Source organism: Lagopus leucura, unplaced genomic scaffold, assembly GCF_019238085.1.
Source record: "Lagopus leucura isolate 7727_CA_CO unplaced genomic scaffold, USGS_WTPT01 Super-Scaffold_100159, whole genome shotgun sequence".
Classification (NCBI taxonomy): Eukaryota; Metazoa; Chordata; class Aves; order Galliformes; family Phasianidae; genus Lagopus; species Lagopus leucura.
The window spans coordinates 12854594-12872672 of NW_024962335.1; the positions used below are offsets into that span (position 1 = coordinate 12854594).

An 18079-nucleotide genomic window follows, 5' to 3' on the forward strand; every position below is an offset into this window, starting at 1 on the left:
GTACTTGTGGGAGAAGTGCTAAAGAGCTGTCAGTATCTGGAGTCCTTCACTGGGAGGAATATGATGTTCATGTTGGTGGTTTCTTCCTCACTCAAGGATTCACCTGGTGTCCTTTTTATGTTTGCTAGCATGCATTTATACCCTTACTCTCTGGTCTGCATCTCCATGTTACGCCTGATTTTGCTATGCGTGGTGCACATGACATATATTAGATACTATTTCTTTGTTAGCCTAAAACCAGCTGGGCAGCTCCAGATTTGCACTTATTTTATCACTGATGAGCTCTTTATAGCCATCAAGTTCCTTTTGTCGAGCCCATGTCCTGCCTGTTATCATCACTTGCCTGTGCTCCTCTATACCACATCATGTCCACTGTTCTTAAGGTCTCTGCTGTCGCACCAGGCCTGTGTTTCTCTACACTACATCCCTGTGCTAGCTGTAAATCTCTCATTCTACATAATAACCATTTGTTACTGCTTTTTTTTTTTTTTTTAATTTTTATTTTTAATGAAAGAATGGCTGTACAACACAGATAAACAGAAGTAAGACAAATTAGCCAGAGACACCTGGTCATTTATAGAAGCTGCTACCCCAGCTAACTGAGTAAAACGAGGTTACGGAAGGGTCAAGCGAAGCTCAGAGAAAGCAAGCCTGACAAGCCTCAGCCCTGAGGCCTTAGAAATTCACTGTAATACTGGGAATGGCAATACTAGAGAACTACGTGGTTACAATGTTGTAGCCCCAGAAGAGGAGAGCAGGTTAAGAGCAAGCTGTGCACACTAATGCATCAGTATGGAGCAATTATTTTAGAGCTGGCTGTGCTGGCATTTTGTTTCTTTTGCAGTAGAAGACACAAGAATGCAAGAATTAGTCACGGTTGTTTGATCTTTTAAAACTAGAAGTTAGCTTAAAGTATATAGCACACTTTTACAAACAAAATGGCATTACCAAGTGAAAGATGGAGTTCAGGGGTGATGGCAAGAATAGTCAGAAACCAGAAGCCAGGACCAGAAATTGTCTGGTTCTTTCTCCAAAAGAACCCTCACAACCGTCTAGTAAAACAAAGTCCAGTTTCCCCAGGCAAGCAAACATCCTCCCAGTTCAGTTGATTCAGCTTTGAACTAGATAATCTCTTCTTGACCCTTTCAGCCCTATTGTTGCCTTTTACTGGTTTGCTTTTCATATCTTAAAAGTACTCATTTTCAAAAGGGAAAGCTTTACTTAAGTATTCTGTCTTTTTGATGGACTCTGCATATGATAAATTGGTGCATGTCTCCAGAAAGGCTGTTAACTGGGATTAGGTTTTGCAAAACTTAAAAGTGGCCTCCTTTCTTCTAGTCTTCCTTTTATACTTATTTTTTCATGACATCCTTTATCACATATTAAGAATTATCCATTTTATAATAAGATTTTGAAATCATTACAAAGAAAAGGAAGCTTTAGTGCTTAGACTGTTATCATCTAATGTCTTTATATAGTTCATATACTTAAAGATTATTTCTTCTTGATGCAGAAAAGTAACTGCATGTGTTCACTCATCTGCGTTTGTTTGTTTGCTTTAATGAATAAATTGTCTCTGGCATCTTTTCTTCTCCAGTCACATCCATCCTGATGTGGCCCTGCATTCACCTGGCATCTCTTTAATATTAATGGCACAGACATGTAATCCATCATTTCCTCGGGAGGCTGAATCTTCCTGGGTTATATTCTGCAAGGCCAAATATCAGATTATTCTGTCCTGTGTAGGTACAGGCATACTGCAAGCCTGAAAGTTCAGAAAGGGCATTTGTTTATATATTTGACTCTATGAATTTGATCTGTATAGACCTAAATAAAACACAGAAGCAAGCAGTATAAGAACCACATTATTTCCCCCCTGTAACCATGGATGAAAACATTGTTTAAGATGACAAAATCAGCTGAATATTTTTTATGTATTTTGTGGCAGTGGTTTAACTTGAGTTTTGCCTTGTTGGAGCTGGAACAATCTCAAATGAAAGGAAATGCAGATGACACCTCACCAACACCCAGCTGTAGGTTCACGGTGAGGATGGCAATAATGGGATGCGATGGGAATGCTCATGGCAAGCAAGCCTGCCGTGTTAGGTGATGGAGTGTGTGGAGTCATTGCATTGGACTGAGTGCCCCCTCAGTAGGTTTGCAGATAACACCAAGCTGGGAGGAAGTGTCAATCTGCCTGAGGGTAGGAAGGCCTTACAGTGGAATCTGGGCAGGCTGGATCAATGGACTGAGGCCAACTGTATGAGCTTCAATAAGATCATGTGTGGAGTCTTGAGCTTCGTTCACAGCAACCCCATGGATCGCTACAGGCTTGAGGCTGAGTGGCTTGAAAGCTATGCGGGTATGGAGGAAAAGGATCTGGGGATGTTAGTTGACAGCCAGCTGAACGTGAAACCATTGTGCCCAGGTGGCCAAGAAGGCCAATGGCATCCTGGCTTGTATCAGCAATAGTGCAGCCAGCAGGAGCAGGGAGGTGACTGTATCTCTGTACTCAGCTCTGGTGAGGCTGCACCTCGAGTGCTGTGCTCAGTTCTGGGCCCCTGACTGTAAGAAAGACATGGAGGCCCTGGAGTGTGTCCAGAGAAGGGCAGCAGAGCTCTGAGGGGTCTGGAGCACGGGTCTGATGGGGAGCAGCTGAGGGAACTGGGGATGTTCAGTCTGGAGAAGAGGAGGCTCAGAGGAGACCTTATTGCTCTCTACAGTGATTTGAAAGAAGGTTGTGATGAGGTGGGGGTCAGCCTCTTCTCCCAGGTAACAGGGACAGGATGAGAGGGAATGGCCTCAAGTTGCACCAGGGGAGGTTCAGCCTGAACATTAGGAAGCATTTCTTCCCAGGAAAAGCGGTGCTGCAGTGGCACCAGCTGTCCCTGGAGGTGTTCCAGAGCCGTGTGGACGTGGCTCTGAGGGACATGGTTAGTGGGCATGGTGGGGATGGGCTCACGGCTGGACTAGATGAAATTAGAGGTCTTTTCCAACTGAAATGATTCTGTGATTCTTTAACATCTGCTGGGAGTCAGGTGAACAGTTAGTGATCCCAGCTCTTTGAGGATGTTGAGGGGAATCTGTTATCCAAAATTGCACTTCGGATTGGAAGATGGTCTTCAGACTCTGTGCGTTCATTGGCTTTTCCAAGAAGAGGAAATGTGAGGGAATCATAGAATTGTTTGAATTGGAAGGAATCCTCAAAGGCCATCCGGTCCAACTCCCCTGCAATGAACAGGGGCACCCACAGCTCAATCAGGGTGCTCAGAGCCCCTCCAGCCTGACCTTGGATGTCCCCAGGGATGGGGATCCAGCACTACTTTGGGCAACCTGCTCAGCAGTCTGTTTACACATGCATTAGCTGTTGTGGGGCCACTTAGCAGCACCCAAAAGATTACTCCCAGCATGTGCGCTCGGTCCTGGAGTAAAAGCATGCTTCTGTGAAGGGATTCATCTTTAGGCTAAAGGACTGCCTGCCGAAGTGCTCTTCTGGAACAGCTCTTGTGGAATAATGCCGTTTTCAAAAGCTGTGCCAGCCAGTTCCTCTCTGCAGACTGAGCCTTAGGCACTCAGGATCCAGGCACGGACATAAACTGCTCGATTTTTCAAGCGCCCGCAGGGCATGCGCTCAGCGTTGTGTTGCGGAGGGAGGGCAAGGGAGTAGTCTCCGCCATCGGCCTCATTCTCTGGGCGGGAAAGGCGGGGCGCTGCGTCAGGAGGAGGCGCTCAGGGCGGTGCTGGGGCTGAGGGTGGGTCCGGGGATGTGGTGATTCTATCGGGTAATGCCGGTCATCCACGGGGTGGGGGAGCGAACAGGGCGTTTTTCAGCTTGCAGTAGAGGCCCGAGCTCGGCCCCAGTCGACTGGGCTGCAATGTTTCTGTCAGCTCACGAACCGTTTGTTAAACCCAGCATGGTGTGACCAGGACGAGTGCCTGTCACACAGCCCACGTCTGCTCAGCGCAGCGCAGCAGGCCGACTTTGCTCATGTACCCAACAAATAGCTCCTAGGGCACCCAAAAACGGTTGTATTTCCTCACAAAGATCCTTACTTCTTAATGGATTTGCCGTGTTCGCACACTTCCAGCCTTGTATCTGGTTCTCTGCAGGCTGCGACGACAGGAACGCTCTGAGCCTTCACTGCACCAGCAACTGGAGGAGGATTTGGCTCATCACTAAAGCTTCAATTAGAGTGTGGTATAATTGCTCTGTTGTTCCTCCTGGTCTGCAGGAAGGCACAGGTTTGAGGCTGCCTGGTTCTTCTGGGGGGTGTCAGTTGCCTTAGGGTGAGGAATAGGGGGGAGAACTGTGAGGAATAGGAGGGAGAAACTGCTCAGAGTGCAGGTTCCAACCCCCCTGACACAGGCAGGGCCAACAACCTCCACATTTAATATAAGACCAGGTTGCCCAAGGCTCCATCCAACCTGGCTTTGAACACCTCCAGGGATGGGGCACCCACAGCCCCTCTGGGCAGCCTGTGCCAGAGCCTCACCACTCTCTCTGTGCAGAAATTCCCCGACATCTAATCGAAACCTTCCCTCACTGAGCTTAAAATCATTCCCTCTTGCCCTATCACTATCTACCCAAGTAAGAAGTTGATTCCCCTCCTGTTTATAATCCCCTTTTAAATACAGGAAGGCTGCAATGCAAAAAAACCCATATCTTGACACTATCAGAAACAGCTAATTTTATAGGAATGTTTCCACTAAATATTAACAAAAGTGACTGCGTCATATACTCACTTCAAAACCCAAATAAGATCATCTTAAAATTACATTTTCTTTCTCACTTTTCCCATCTTCTGCATATACAAGATTGACAGGCTGGGAGAGCTGGAGCTGTTCAGCCTTGAGAAGATAAGGCTCTGGGGAGATCTGAGAGTGGAGAGCGGCCTTTCAGTATCCAAAGGGGGCTGTAAGAAGGGGACAGACTCTTTAGCGGGGTCTGTTGGGATAAGACATGGAGAAATAGTTTCAGACTAAAAGTTTTAGACTGGTTATAAGGAAAAAGCATTTTACAGCAAGGGTGGTGAGGCACTGAAACAGGTTTCCCAGAGAGGTGATGGATGTCCCCTTCTAGGAGACATCCAAGGTCAGGCTGGAGGGGCTCTGAGCACCCTGATCTATCTGTAGGTGTCCCTGTTCATTGCAGGGGAGTTGGACTAGATGATCTTTAAGGATCCCCTCCAAGTGATATGATTCTGTGAACATGTGATTCTGTGATTCTTGTCAACAAATTATGCACACCTTCTGTATCTATTTGAAAGCTGGGAAAAAAAAAAAAAAAGCTATTTGCAGCAATTTATTCTAAATTATCTCATCCTCTGTTAAATGTAGCTCATCTTGTAGGTTCACAGAAAACATCATATTCTTTTCATGGACTTTATTAAGGAGGATGAGTAAGCAAACATATACAATCTTCTGGATGAGGCACTTCACAAAACTAGAGCAATGAAGGCAAGCTGACAGTTAAGACAGAAGCAACCTAACAATTTACAAAATTATAAAACTGGTACAGCAGGTTATGAAATCATATTTATGAGGAACTGTTCATTTTTCCTGCTTTCATATAACTTAGAGGCAATATTGTCCTTTTTATCTGACAATGCTACTGCTTACAGAAATAAATTCTACTAATGATAAATCATTTAAAATGTCCCCGCACTGGGACCCAAGATTCTTACAGGGGAATGAGTTCTGTTTTCTTAACACCAGTTAAACCTTTTCTAGACAAATTAGTTCACTGGAGAGTAACACAGTAGGTTTTCTCCTTTTGGAGAAAGAGAGGGATGCAGAATCTGAGTTTAAATCCATATGTAATGACAAACTTAAAGTTTGTGCAGTTTGAGGTCATTTTAAAAGTCCTTTTACAGTTACCTGCACATTTATTCCGGTCTCAGTACTGTCTTTGCTTGCATTTCTCAGTACCAATCGATACTTCATTGCCTGCTCTTTCACAATGAAGGCCATGGAGGATCAAGTAGTCCAAGAAGAATCTGGATACCAGGATGATGAGGTAAATTTATGGGTCTTTGAAAAACAGGTACAGCAGATGTCTGAAGGTATTGTTACAGCGTACTGAAGCCCACAGAGAGACAGGAAGTCCCCAAAAACCACCGACAGGAAGTTCAATTCATTTAAAATTTTGTTGTAGTCTAACACCAAGAAAATCTCATTGTCAGATTCTCTGTACAGTTGTGTTCTTCAGATGCTCTTCACTAACATTTCCAAAGCTATGCACAGTTTTTAATGGAATTATCATTATTGCTTTATATCTCGTGCTTCGATATTAAATGTCAGAGGATTATCAGTTAATTTGAAGCTTTCCGGGAATGGTCATCAGCCAGAAAAGGCTGAAGAACAGTGGATGAAAGAGTCAAGACGTGATCCTAACACAAGTTTATTAATACAGCAGAGAGTTACTTGCCTGTGAAGATATATTTGATGAAGAAAGTGATAGGAAATGTGTAGGCATTCTTGGCTTACTCTGGGTTTTCTTATTTTGGTAGTTCAACAAGACGTGTTATTAGGGAAAACCATTTCAAGGCTTACAAATTTGAAGCACAGAGTGAGCTAGATATAATTTTAAGAAAAATAAAAATCTATTTTCAATTTTTTGTTTTATTTCATTTTATTTTTAGGAATCCTTTTTTCAGGACATTGATCTGCTACAAAAGCATGGGATTGTAAGTATTGCCAATGACTTATCTGCACATCATTGTCCATGTAAATTTCTCCTCACAAATAATTCTAAATCAGTCATGTGAAGACAAATTTTGCCTTTGGTGATAAGACAGGCTTTCAAAATATCTCGTTCTCACTAGGTTCCTACATAAAGTGTCAAGATATTCAAAATATTTAGCACCCAGTACTTCTTGAAAAGCCAACTAGCTGCTAACTTATATGAAAACCACGTAGTAGATCACTTCCTATTCCTGCCAGTCTTTGTAATTATACCTGCATTTTTGGTTCCCTTGAAATTACACTGTGGCAGTTGTTGCTAAATTATTTCTGGAAGGCTGTTTAAGGGAGTAGAGTGGGAGTGAGCAAATAGCTGGAGAAGTAAGTGGAGAGTTTTTTCATCAAATATGAATTGTTCTCATCATGAACATTACTGTCACATAAGCATTAGCTTCTTACTTGGATTACTGTTATTATATATTTACCTTGGAGGCTGATTCATGGGTCAGAATGTTCAGTGTTAGAAAAGCAGAATAAGAAGTTTGGTTTGCTGAAGTAATTTAAGATAAACGACTGTAGATGGATACAGACAGGGCTGACACAGACACAATGGGCCAGCGTTATCCAGCATTACAGTTACTGCACTCAGCATGTCAGCAGTGTAACTGTTGTTCACTTTCTTATTGACAACTCATTGCCATGGTTTTACAAAGTTCTGGAGAGGATAATGAAGTAGTGAGCTTTAACAACGGTATAGCATAAGAAAAATACACAAATTCTCATGTTAAAAAATTAAAATTAGCCCAAAGAGGCTGACCTCATGAGCTGGAAGAGAGCTGTATAAGCTTGTCAATACCGAACGAGGCACAGAATGCAGACAAATGTTGCTAAGTTATGGAAAATCTTGGAAATAAAGAGTAGTGACTTAGACTGTTCTTCGTCATTCTGTTTTTGGAGACAGATCTGGCTTACTGAAAGTCTCCTGCTCCTTTTCTATTACTTTTCTTCTCCCGTCCAAGTGTTTATTCCTACTTCTTAGGGGAAGATGTTATTCTCATCTGTGCCAGTGAGCATATGATGACCTATACTATTAATTTCACTTGCTTAAAGTAGTTTTTAGGGTTCTAGATTTTTTTCCCCCCAGAGGGATAGGGAGAAAAGTATTTAGTAGATGTGTCAGCACAGCCACAAAGAGTCAGATTTGCAGAACCCAGGCTGGGGTTTGATGTTCTAAAGTGTTTGATAGGAATCAAGTTTCTGTGATCCCAGTGCCACTGCTGAGCGTTCCTGCCCTCAGGCATGTGCTACTGCTTCATCTGTCGTAGCCACACTGCAAACTGCATCTGTAAATCAATTCATGCAAAAAGCATGACAACAAAAAATATGATCTGTGTAGTTTGTTTGTTTGTTCATTTGAATTCTTGCTATGTTCCTGTTTCCATCTCAGAGGCGTACAACTAGGGCAGAGATGCTATGCAAAAAGGTTGGGAGGGTCAGGATAAGCAGGTGGTGTAAGGGGGCAGCTGTGTCGGTGTGTTCAGCCAGGACAACTGCTGAATGCTTCGTGGTATCAACTAGAAGAGAATTCTAGCACTTTGGCTGGTAAACAAACAATTGGTAAAAGATGTATCTGGGAAGCAGAGAAGAAGAACTTCTGTGACCAGATCTGCTGCTCAGGGAATTGTAATGTGGAGCAGCCCTAAGTTTGATGAGATCAATAAGACAAGGCCACTGAGAAATGAGGAAGTCGAAGAGTGACTTTTGGCCTAGAAAAATGGTCTTTGCAGCAGAAGTCTATTGTCTTAATATGAAAAACACTACATGAACAACAACTCAATATTGGTTTTGTTTTGTTTTGTTTTTTAATTACTGATTTTTGGTGTTTTTTTTTTCTTTTTTGAGTGAGTGTCATTTCCATTTGTGATTGATTTTACCTCACCTATCCCTCTTTATGTAATAGTCAAAAATATCTCACAGGATGAAAAGTAAGCTTCCCAATGACCACAACTAATTCTTTCCATAGCCCCCCTCCCATCTTAAGTCTCTTATATCCACACACTAGATACATAAATGATTCATCCAGCTCATAGTGTGGTTTGTTTGTTTGTTCTTTTAAATAAATAACTTGGCTGGAGATGGTAAATTGCAGTATTACCCCCAGACCTTTCCCATGGTATGTTTCTTGTGAGTTATTTGTTCCTTGCCTTTACATTTCCAGTGATATCAGATTTCTAACGTGAGTTGGGAGGAGGCAAAACACGCCTGCAGGGTGCTGAATGAAGTCATGCTGTATCCAATGAACTAAAAACTCTAGTAAGCCAATTCCAGATGCAAGTGCCTGTTGGATCTGGCAGGATAGGTGTGTTTTGCTTTGGACTTGCTGTCAACATGCAGGAACGTCACAGAGGTTAGAGTCAGCATCCTACCACCTATGCAAGTCAGCTCCCAGCTGTGATCAGATTACCTGGTTTACAGATTATCTGTGTAAGGGGAACAAGGACAGATTGAGTTTGACGGGGTTTTTTAGGTTAGACTCTACAACACCTGAAATAATCCGTTCTGTTTCTTTACTATTAGCTTGGATCTAGAAAGACCAGCCCTGAACAGGGACAGGCTGAGCACAGCCAGACCCAGCATAGCCTGCACCTTGATCCTCACACTGATGTGACTCAAAGTTTTCTGATATTTGGGTGTCACAAACTACATCAGGAAGAGTTTACTTTGTAAATACGTTTCTTTATGAAAATATACATGCAGATGAGTGTACAGTAAAGTGTTTCAAAGGTTTAATTTGCCAACTGGTTGCTACCTGTCACAAGTACTCATAGAAAGGAACTTTCTTTGCAGAACGTGGCAGATATTAAAAAACTGAAGTCAGTTGGGATCTGCACTATCAAAGGAATCCAGATGACAACAAGACGAGCACTGTGCAGTGTAAAAGGGCTTTCAGAGGTCAAAGTGGACAAGATTAAAGAAGCTGCAAATAAGCTGATTGTAAGCCAATCACTTTCTTGACAATTTAAATTTATGCTGGCCTCTCTAAATTGCCATGCAGCATTTCTCTATATAGAATCTTCCACCACATCATCAAGATAATTTTGAAAACAATCCGGCTCGCTATTCTTTATGTTCTTTATATTTTGCAGCAGCCAGACGAATGTTGTGGTGCTTTTCATACCCAATGTGTGTAAATGAGGCTGTGGTAGACAGAAGCTATCCGGGTGGGATATCGCGCTCTGCCTTCAGCTTGAAGCTCACCAGAATAAACCTCTCACGTTCTCTTTGGTCTTCCTTAGGAGCCAGGCTTCCTAACTGCATTTGAGTACAGTCAAAAACGGAAGATGGTATTTCATATTACTACTGGCAGCCAGGAATTTGAGTAAGCTTACATCTACTTTTCCCCTGCCTTAGCACAACCTGTTCTGATTATATTTATTGTCTTGAATGAGAAACAAAAATATAAAAGAACAAAAAATCAGTTAGGACATGTAGGTTATTTTGCATTTAGAGCTGGTGCTCAGAGATGCCTGACTCTGTAAGCAACAAAACCAACTCCTTTTCTGAGGGAAACCAGGCAGTCATTGTGAATAAACAGTTTGCAAAACTGTTTATTCACAGAAATCTTGACCATCATTTGATGATCCTGATCACCCTTTTTTCACCCCATTAAATAAACAACCTGAAGGTCTACAGTCAAAATCGTTAAGTCTAAGTCTTCCCTTGTCTTCCCTTGAAATACTTGTGTGGAACTTTATGTCTTAGAGATGCTTTCTATCTTCTCTCTTCCAGTAATCATTTCTATACGTTTTTCTCTCACATGCAGTAAGGAGGATTGATTTAATATTTTATCACTCAGTGGTCATTTAGTGCCGTGCTATAGGACAAATATAACAAGTCTTGAAGTAGAAAAAAATTCTCTTTTTTCATTTCCTCTTGTGATGTTGTGGCTTTAACTATATCATAATTGTCTGCCTTTCTGCAGCAAACTTCTAGGTGGTGGGATTGAAAGCATGGCAATCACTGAGGCCTTTGGAGGTGAGAAAACTACATTAAATGAGTATTATCAAACAGACAAAGAATAGTTTAGGTTTTAAATCAAGCTGGATCACTTCTGTGAAACATCACACCGTAGTCAAAGATGAGTACTTGCATGAGTGGAAGAAGAAATAATTCATACATTTTTTCCCTTTTTTCATGCTGAATTGCTTGCAGACTAAGTTTGAGCTGAGTAATCACTAGACTTGAGGGGCATGCTGATTCAGAATGACATACCATTATTAATACTGCTAGTAACTATTTCCTGTTATAGAAAAGATTTCCCTGATGCAATCTCTGTTCCTCTTCAGTAATGGCACAAAAGATATTCTATTTATGTACACTTGGCATGCATTGAATTCCATACAAGATTTTGCAATCAGTTGTTAGAGTGAATTCCATCAGTTAGTGGTTAACACTTCAAAAACAGTAACAAGCGTGTGGAAAACGCAGTAATCTGCTCTTTGGAGGAGATAAATTGGAGACCTGTGTGATTTGATGTCATGAGATTAAAAAACTTCTTGATCATTTAGTTGAAAATACAACTGGGCCTGATCCTGTTCTGGGGGGTCAAAGTGGAACCCAACCACTCATTTTTCCTCCTTCCTCAGTTACTAATTTCCCATCCATGCCTTGTGGTACTTAACTTCTACAGAAAAGTAGAAATAAACACAGCAGTCAAGCAAGACCAGATGAAAGCATTTCACATTTTGCTTTTCATCCAAGGTATTTCTACTGCACATAATGTGATTTATATATCAGGATTTAAATGTGCAAATAGAGAAACAGAGGTGAATTTTTGCAGTAACAGAATTTGGCAAACTTGGAAGAAAAGACAAAAAAAAAGTAGAAAGTGACTTTTTTTTTTCCTTTATTTAACAGAGTTTCGGACAGGCAAAACACAGCTGTCTCATACCCTTTGTGGTAAGTGTGCTACCTTAAAACAGGGAGTGCTGGGTTTTTTTCTTTATGACAGTGTAAAAATTCAACACATAAAAGCAAGTCAGAATATTCTATCTCTAGAAATATAGTGAAAAAAACGTGGTGACTCTTTCTAATAGATGTGTTTGAATACAGAACTCACATAGATAATTATTTATTAATACTGCTCACATCAATTTAAGTGTTGCCAGAAGGAGAGAGAAGACCATAAGCCATCTTAGGGAGAAACACACATTACCTGGAAAAGCAAAGCACAAATAGGAGTCACAAGGGGGACAGGACCATTGCTCTTGCAAAGGCAAGATTCTTTGTCAGCTTTTAATTTCCTGGGTTCGAGAAGTTTTGCTGACAATGACATTCTGAAAGGACACTGACAGGATACCACTGGCTAACATGAACTGGTTAAACAAAGACTTTGGCAGTGCCAGGACTCCCATTCCACAGCACTATCTCACAACGTGTAGATAGCAGTCAGTAATAACTACTGTAACCATTACACTCCTAGAATACACTTACAGGACACCAGGTGGACAAACATTCACTTAACTGGACACCGTGGCATAAAGGGAATTGTGGAGCCTGCTGGAAAAATGGAGACTCTTCCATTCAGTGCAACCTAAGTTAGTCAGCAGAGTTATTTTGCCCGAATGATCACAACTGAATGGATTGAGTATTTTAGCTTATTCACTTTAAAGAGGCTAAACTAGTGATTTCCACAATGATTAAAACCAGTGGCTCTCTGTGACACAGGTAAACAGCCATCATATTTTATTAAAAATAATAGTGTGAGAAAATATTTTTTCCAGCTATTCATTTTACTCTGATTCATTCCAGTGACAGCTCAGCTGCCGGGGCCCGACGGCTACACGGGTGGAAAGATTATCTTCATTGATACTGAAAACACTTTGTATCTTTTGGGTTTCTGAAAGCTACAGGTACCTTGAACTGGAAAGACAGTTCATTTTGTTCTAATTTCAAGCAAGTAGCAGGCTCCAGATGGCTTCACGCATGGGAAACAATATGATGGGCACAGAAAACTTGGAGAGCACAGCGTGTAGTGCCCACAGGGCAGTGGCTTTTCCTCTGTCATTTTATCTAATCCAAGCTGGAAAAGTTAGTCAGAATACAGATTTACTTTTAAGTACTTCCCTGGGATTTAACATGCTTTCTTAGTGGTGTCACATTTTAGAAAGCAGTGAATAAATAAACAGATAGGCAGAGGATAGATGTAACCATAGATGATAGGTGATGTATTTCTCTTTACCTCAAAATAAATTTATCTAAGAGCATGGTTTGTACACAGAGAAATCCTTAACTCTGCCTGATGTCAGCCGACCAGACCGTCTCCGTGACATTGCTGACCGTTTCAACGTTGACCACGACGCAGTCCTTGACAACGTGCTGTATGCACGTGCATACACGAGTGAGACCCTCACTGCAACTGCTATGATAACTATGATTTTTCTCCAAGGCTTCTGTGTTAATAGTTTTCAGTTACTTAAGTGACACCAGCCCGCTTAAGGAGAGTAAATTACATTTTGTTGCTAACAAAAATGTTACAAGCTAGCTCCTATTTTCTTTTTCTAGTGGTGTACTCTAGTAGACTAGCTCAGGGTAAGCATTCCAGCCCAGCTGTACTATGCAAGGTTCTGCAGTATGCTGCAACAATTCCACCGTGTGTATTACAGTTGTCAGTGTACCATCTTAGTAACAGAAGCAACAGTGAATGTCTGAATGTAAGCTAACTCTATAAATGCAGTCGATAATTCTCTGTAATTTTGTGAATGGACCTTCACAGAAACAGTTTCATGCACTCTGACAGAAGACACTGCATTAATACTTCAAGTAAATGGGACTTTTACACGAACATAAATAATATGGCTGTACAATTTCTTTGTGTCATTTAATTCAATGTTCATTTCAAACAATTCTGCTGGTTTTCGATTCTCAAAACAAGACTTTTTTGTGGAGCTCTTCACAAAGAAGTGTTGTTGGCTGGGCAAGTGGAAACTGGAACCTGCAGAAACATCAGCACTATTGGGTACTGGAGAAGTAGCTTGTTAACGGGCACTGGACTTAAAATGCTGGTGGTGAAAATACAAAGAATGCAAGCATTTAAAGTGGAATTTCAAAATTCAGGGTTTTTTTTTCCTTCAGAGTTCTTTCTGGCCCTAATTTGATTTGTCAGCTCTACTTCCCATCAGGTGAACATCAGATGGAATTGCTTGACTATGTAGCAGCCAAGTTCCACGAGGAAGCTGGTATCTTCAAGCTACTGGTACAAGACTAATTGTTATTTTTCATACACTTGCTGCTTTCAGAATAGTTTGTTGTTGTTGTTGTTTTTCACTGTATTGACTTCTCCAATGCAATTACAATACAGATCATTGACTCCATCATGGCACTCTTCCGTGTGGATTTCAGTGGTCGTGGAGAGCTGGCTGAACGACAACAGAAACTCGCTCAGATGCTGTCCAGGCTCCAAAAAATATCAGAAGGTAAAGGAAACATTGCAAAATGTGGGCAACGTGGATTGGTGTTATTGAATCCAGTATTAAAACAGCAATTGTTGGTGGCATGACCACTAAGTGTATTATTAAATTAGGTATAATACACTGAGTGTATTATCAAATCAGGTACTGGCCCGGGGATCCTTGCTCACTTTATGCTTCTGTCAGTTACCAAAAAGAAACAGAAGTATATTATTTCAAGGTGACGGATAAGGGAATAATTTAACATTTAGAATTCTCCCAGAATCACTGTTGACAAGTCCTAAACAGGAGGACAGGTTTTGGAACTGGACAAATTTCCAGCCTTCCCCCAGCTTCTACAGTCTAAATACACAAGAAACGTGGAGAACAGGATAAAAATGGAGAAGGTACAGGGAGAGGAGAAGGCTGTTTTCACTGCCTCCTTCTAATTGCTGCACAATGCTCTGAGGGATGAGGATGGAATGAACAGGAGTCTTCCTTGTTTGGAATGACTCAGAAACATGGATAAAGAATGAGTAAATGTGTTTATGGAGTAAATATCAAAAAAAAGGGGAACACTCAGAGGGAGGGAGAAGAGGCCTAGGGCATGGAGCCCATGGAGAAGATGGGTGATGAGAAAGGCTTCTTCAGCAGAACTCTGAAAAGTGCTCATTTTTGGCATAAATATTACAGCTGACACAAGAGCAAAGTGAGGCTGTCTTCCTGTTAAACCCAGCCAGCAGGCATAAGGAACATTTGCTTCTCTTTCCTTTGAAATTTGAAGCGCCTCAGTAACAACCTTGATCTTACCCTGAACATGAGGATATTTTTGAAATCTAATTGGATACAGTTCATCTTCTTTGCATTGTTTTCCATTGCAGAATATAACGTGGCTGTGTTTGTGACCAATCAGATGACCGCTGATCCAGGAGCAACTATGACGTACGATACTCACTGCTGCACTTCTAATCTTTGGTTACATATTTGGTTACATATTTAACAGAGATGAGAACTGAGACTGAGCAAGAGGCATTGACGTGAGGGCACGCTCCTCACGTTCTAACTATTTCAGGCTGTCCTTTGGTCTTTCTGGTATCACAAGTCATTCACAGATGACACCTATAGGTTTCTCTCAGTTTGTGATCATTTTTTAAAATGATCTCTTTTTCCTGGCTGGCAGGATGATTTCTTTCACTATGTCTTGAGTGAACAGAACGAAACATAACAACTATTGAAGAAAACCCCTAATTGTCTCTTAAAGCAGCGTATACACGTTGTGTAGGGTTTACATTCTTGAACCTCTTGAATTTGATGAGAGGACGTTGAGCATTGAGCATCCTATCTTGAGGCAGGTGTGCTTAGATCCTCTTTTGAATTTTACCTGTTTATCATTCAATACTGACTTCACTGTGCGTTGCCTGACAGTTAATCTATTAGCCTCTGGAAATTGCATGGTGAATCATCATCTTCTTTTTTTTTGTTGCTGATTTAGCTTTCAGGCAGACCCAAAGAAGCCCGTTGGGGGCCACATCCTTGCTCATGCTTCAACTACCCGAATTAGTTTGAGGAAAGGGAGAGGGGAGCTGCGTATTGCAAAGATATACGACAGGTAAATGTCTGTCCTTTCGCAGGAAAGAAGCTGCTTTATGAACACAGTAGGGTGTCAGAGTTCATTGCACCGAAACTTAATAGCTTGTGAACTGATTGGTGGTTTCAAATGAACCATGCATCTGGATGGTATGTTGAGAGGAAATCTGAAAGGACAGAGCGATTGGGAGATTTAGATTAGTAGATTCCAAGCTGTCTTGCATATCGTATGTATTACATTATGTAACCTTTCCTCATAAATCCTGCTAGATGTTCATCTCTCCAAGAAGACTATTGAATCATAGAATCACAGAATCATAGAACGGCCTGGGTTGAAAAGGACCCCAATGATCAGCTAATTTCAAACCCCCTGCTATGTGCAGGGTCACCAACCACCAGACCAGGCTGCCCAGAGCCATGGTTGTCCCTTGGCAGGAACATTCCAGAGCTGTTAAATCACTCAGTTTTGCTGACCTCAGTGGGTATCAATTTACACGCTGAGCTGGGGCAGACGCAGGTATTAAAAAACATATTAGCAGAATTGTGTGGAGAGACCAGTGCTCCCTGGTCAGCAGGATCTGAAACGTGGAAGACAAGTTTGCACAGTCTTCTCTTCTCCCACACTTCCTCCTTTCCCCTCACTCATGTTTCTCATCTTCACAGAGGTGGGTTTCACGTTTTCTCATCTTGATAACATCACATCTTATAAGGATGTTAAAATATTCCACGTTGCTTTTACTTAAAACCTTTGAGAGACCGTTCCATAACTACATTTAACACTCATGGCTTTCTTTTTTTTCCAGTCCTGAGATGCCTGAAAACGAAGCCACATTTGCAATAACTCCTGGAGGGATTGGAGATGCCAAAGAATAGGCAGAAAACTCATGTACATCAGCTGTACATGCAAACGTACAGCTGATAACCACCAAGGCAGTTAGTTGGGAGGAAGATTTGTGCAAGGTTGCTGTCTCCCCGACTGCATTTTTATCTTCTTGGAACAATTTGAGAGGATTTGGGATAAACTGCGTGCTTCAGTGTTATTCATCTTAACAGAAGTTGGTTTGTTTTGGGTCTTCTCTTTTCAATTGACAATAAATAGCTGATGGAAACGGCAATGGCAGGAGCAAGAGCCCAGGAATTTTGTGGAGTTTCACGTGCAAAAGGATGGAAAATTAAAAATGACCTGAAATACTTTCATGTTGACCAGATTATTTATTAATGCACTTTTACTTTTTGGAGAGAATGACCTCAGGTTTACACAGTAATAAAGATGTAAAATCAGAACAGCATTTGACCCGTGTTTGGATGCTTTCATCCAGCCCTACTCTCACTCATTTCCCACGGGACAAATAAGCCAGATGCGACCCAACCTTTTAAAACCCGTTTGGGGTACATCGAGCCATTTTCTCCCAGCCAGGAGAAAGCAGACATCATGGCTGCTGTCCCTCCCGTTGCTGCCAGGGCGCTGAGCCCACAACCCCCAGGCAACCTGCAAGGGAGCCCCGGGCCCACCGAACCCGCGCAGCCCACAGCAGCCGCTGCTGGGCCGGGCCCCGCCGCCCCACCAGCGCCGTTGTTGTCTCCTCCACGGGGGCAGCCGGCGCCTGGCCGAACGGCCGTATTCTCTAAGCGCCGCTACGCTGCACGATTAGCGTAATCCTCCGACCTTCCGCCAGCCCTTCCCGCACAGCCCGCGGAAGAATTTTACGCAAAACGGTCGGGCTCTTCCTGCTCTACGTCAGCCTAAGTTACGCAAGCTGCGTACGCCGTGCGCTTACGTAACGTACGCCTCGGCTTAGCTTTTCCCTACCCTCTAGAAGGGGTTACGCTATAGGCTCCTTGCGTAGCAGACTTTGAGGAATAAGAAGAGCGATACTCTCTTTCCTCCCCGCCTCGCGCTGGGGCAGCTGAAGTATAGAACGCTACGCAACTTTCGTATCTCGCTCTCCGTTCGAAGCAGCGTTTCGCCATGAGCGCGTACGACGTAGTTGGCTTCCGGGAATAAGCGTAGGCATTTTCGGGAGCCGCAGTTTGCGCAGCGCCGGGGCGCCCGTAACGTAAGTGAAGCGGGTTGGGGCGGCGGCGGCCATTTTGTGCCGGGAGCACGGAGGAAGAAGACGCGAGCGTCTCCACACTTGACGGGCCCTGGAGCCGACCGAGAGCCCCGCCGTTCCCTCCGCCGACGCTCAGCGGGTCTCTGACCCACTGACCAATTCTTCTGCGTTTGTGTCCCTCCCGAGAGCCGAGGTGGCGCAAAGCGAGTCCTCCGAGACCCAGCCGGCGCTGGCCGGGCCCTCGCCCCGCACCCCCAGCCCTTCGCCGTCACCACGGCCGGCATTCCGATGCCTCTCGCCCACCCCCCC

At 42.8% G+C, this 18079-nt stretch overlaps 1 protein-coding gene across 1 annotated transcript; it reads left to right on the forward strand.

Moving 5' to 3' along the window:
- Nucleotides 1–4162: 4162 nt before the first annotated feature.
- Nucleotides 4163–16997, forward strand: DMC1 (DNA meiotic recombinase 1). The gene is made up of 14 exons (XM_042890236.1): nt 4163–4242; nt 5926–6016; nt 6642–6686; nt 9529–9675; nt 9978–10060; nt 10664–10716; nt 11599–11640; nt 12493–12565; nt 12990–13081; nt 13863–13936; nt 14042–14156; nt 15011–15071; nt 15622–15738; nt 16520–16997. Exons 2-14 carry the CDS (start codon nt 5960–5962, stop codon nt 16587–16589), a joined length of 1029 nt encoding a protein of 342 aa, XP_042746170.1. The 5' UTR covers nt 4163–4242; nt 5926–5959; the 3' UTR covers nt 16590–16997.
- The last annotated feature ends 1082 nt before the right edge of the window (nt 16998–18079 follow it).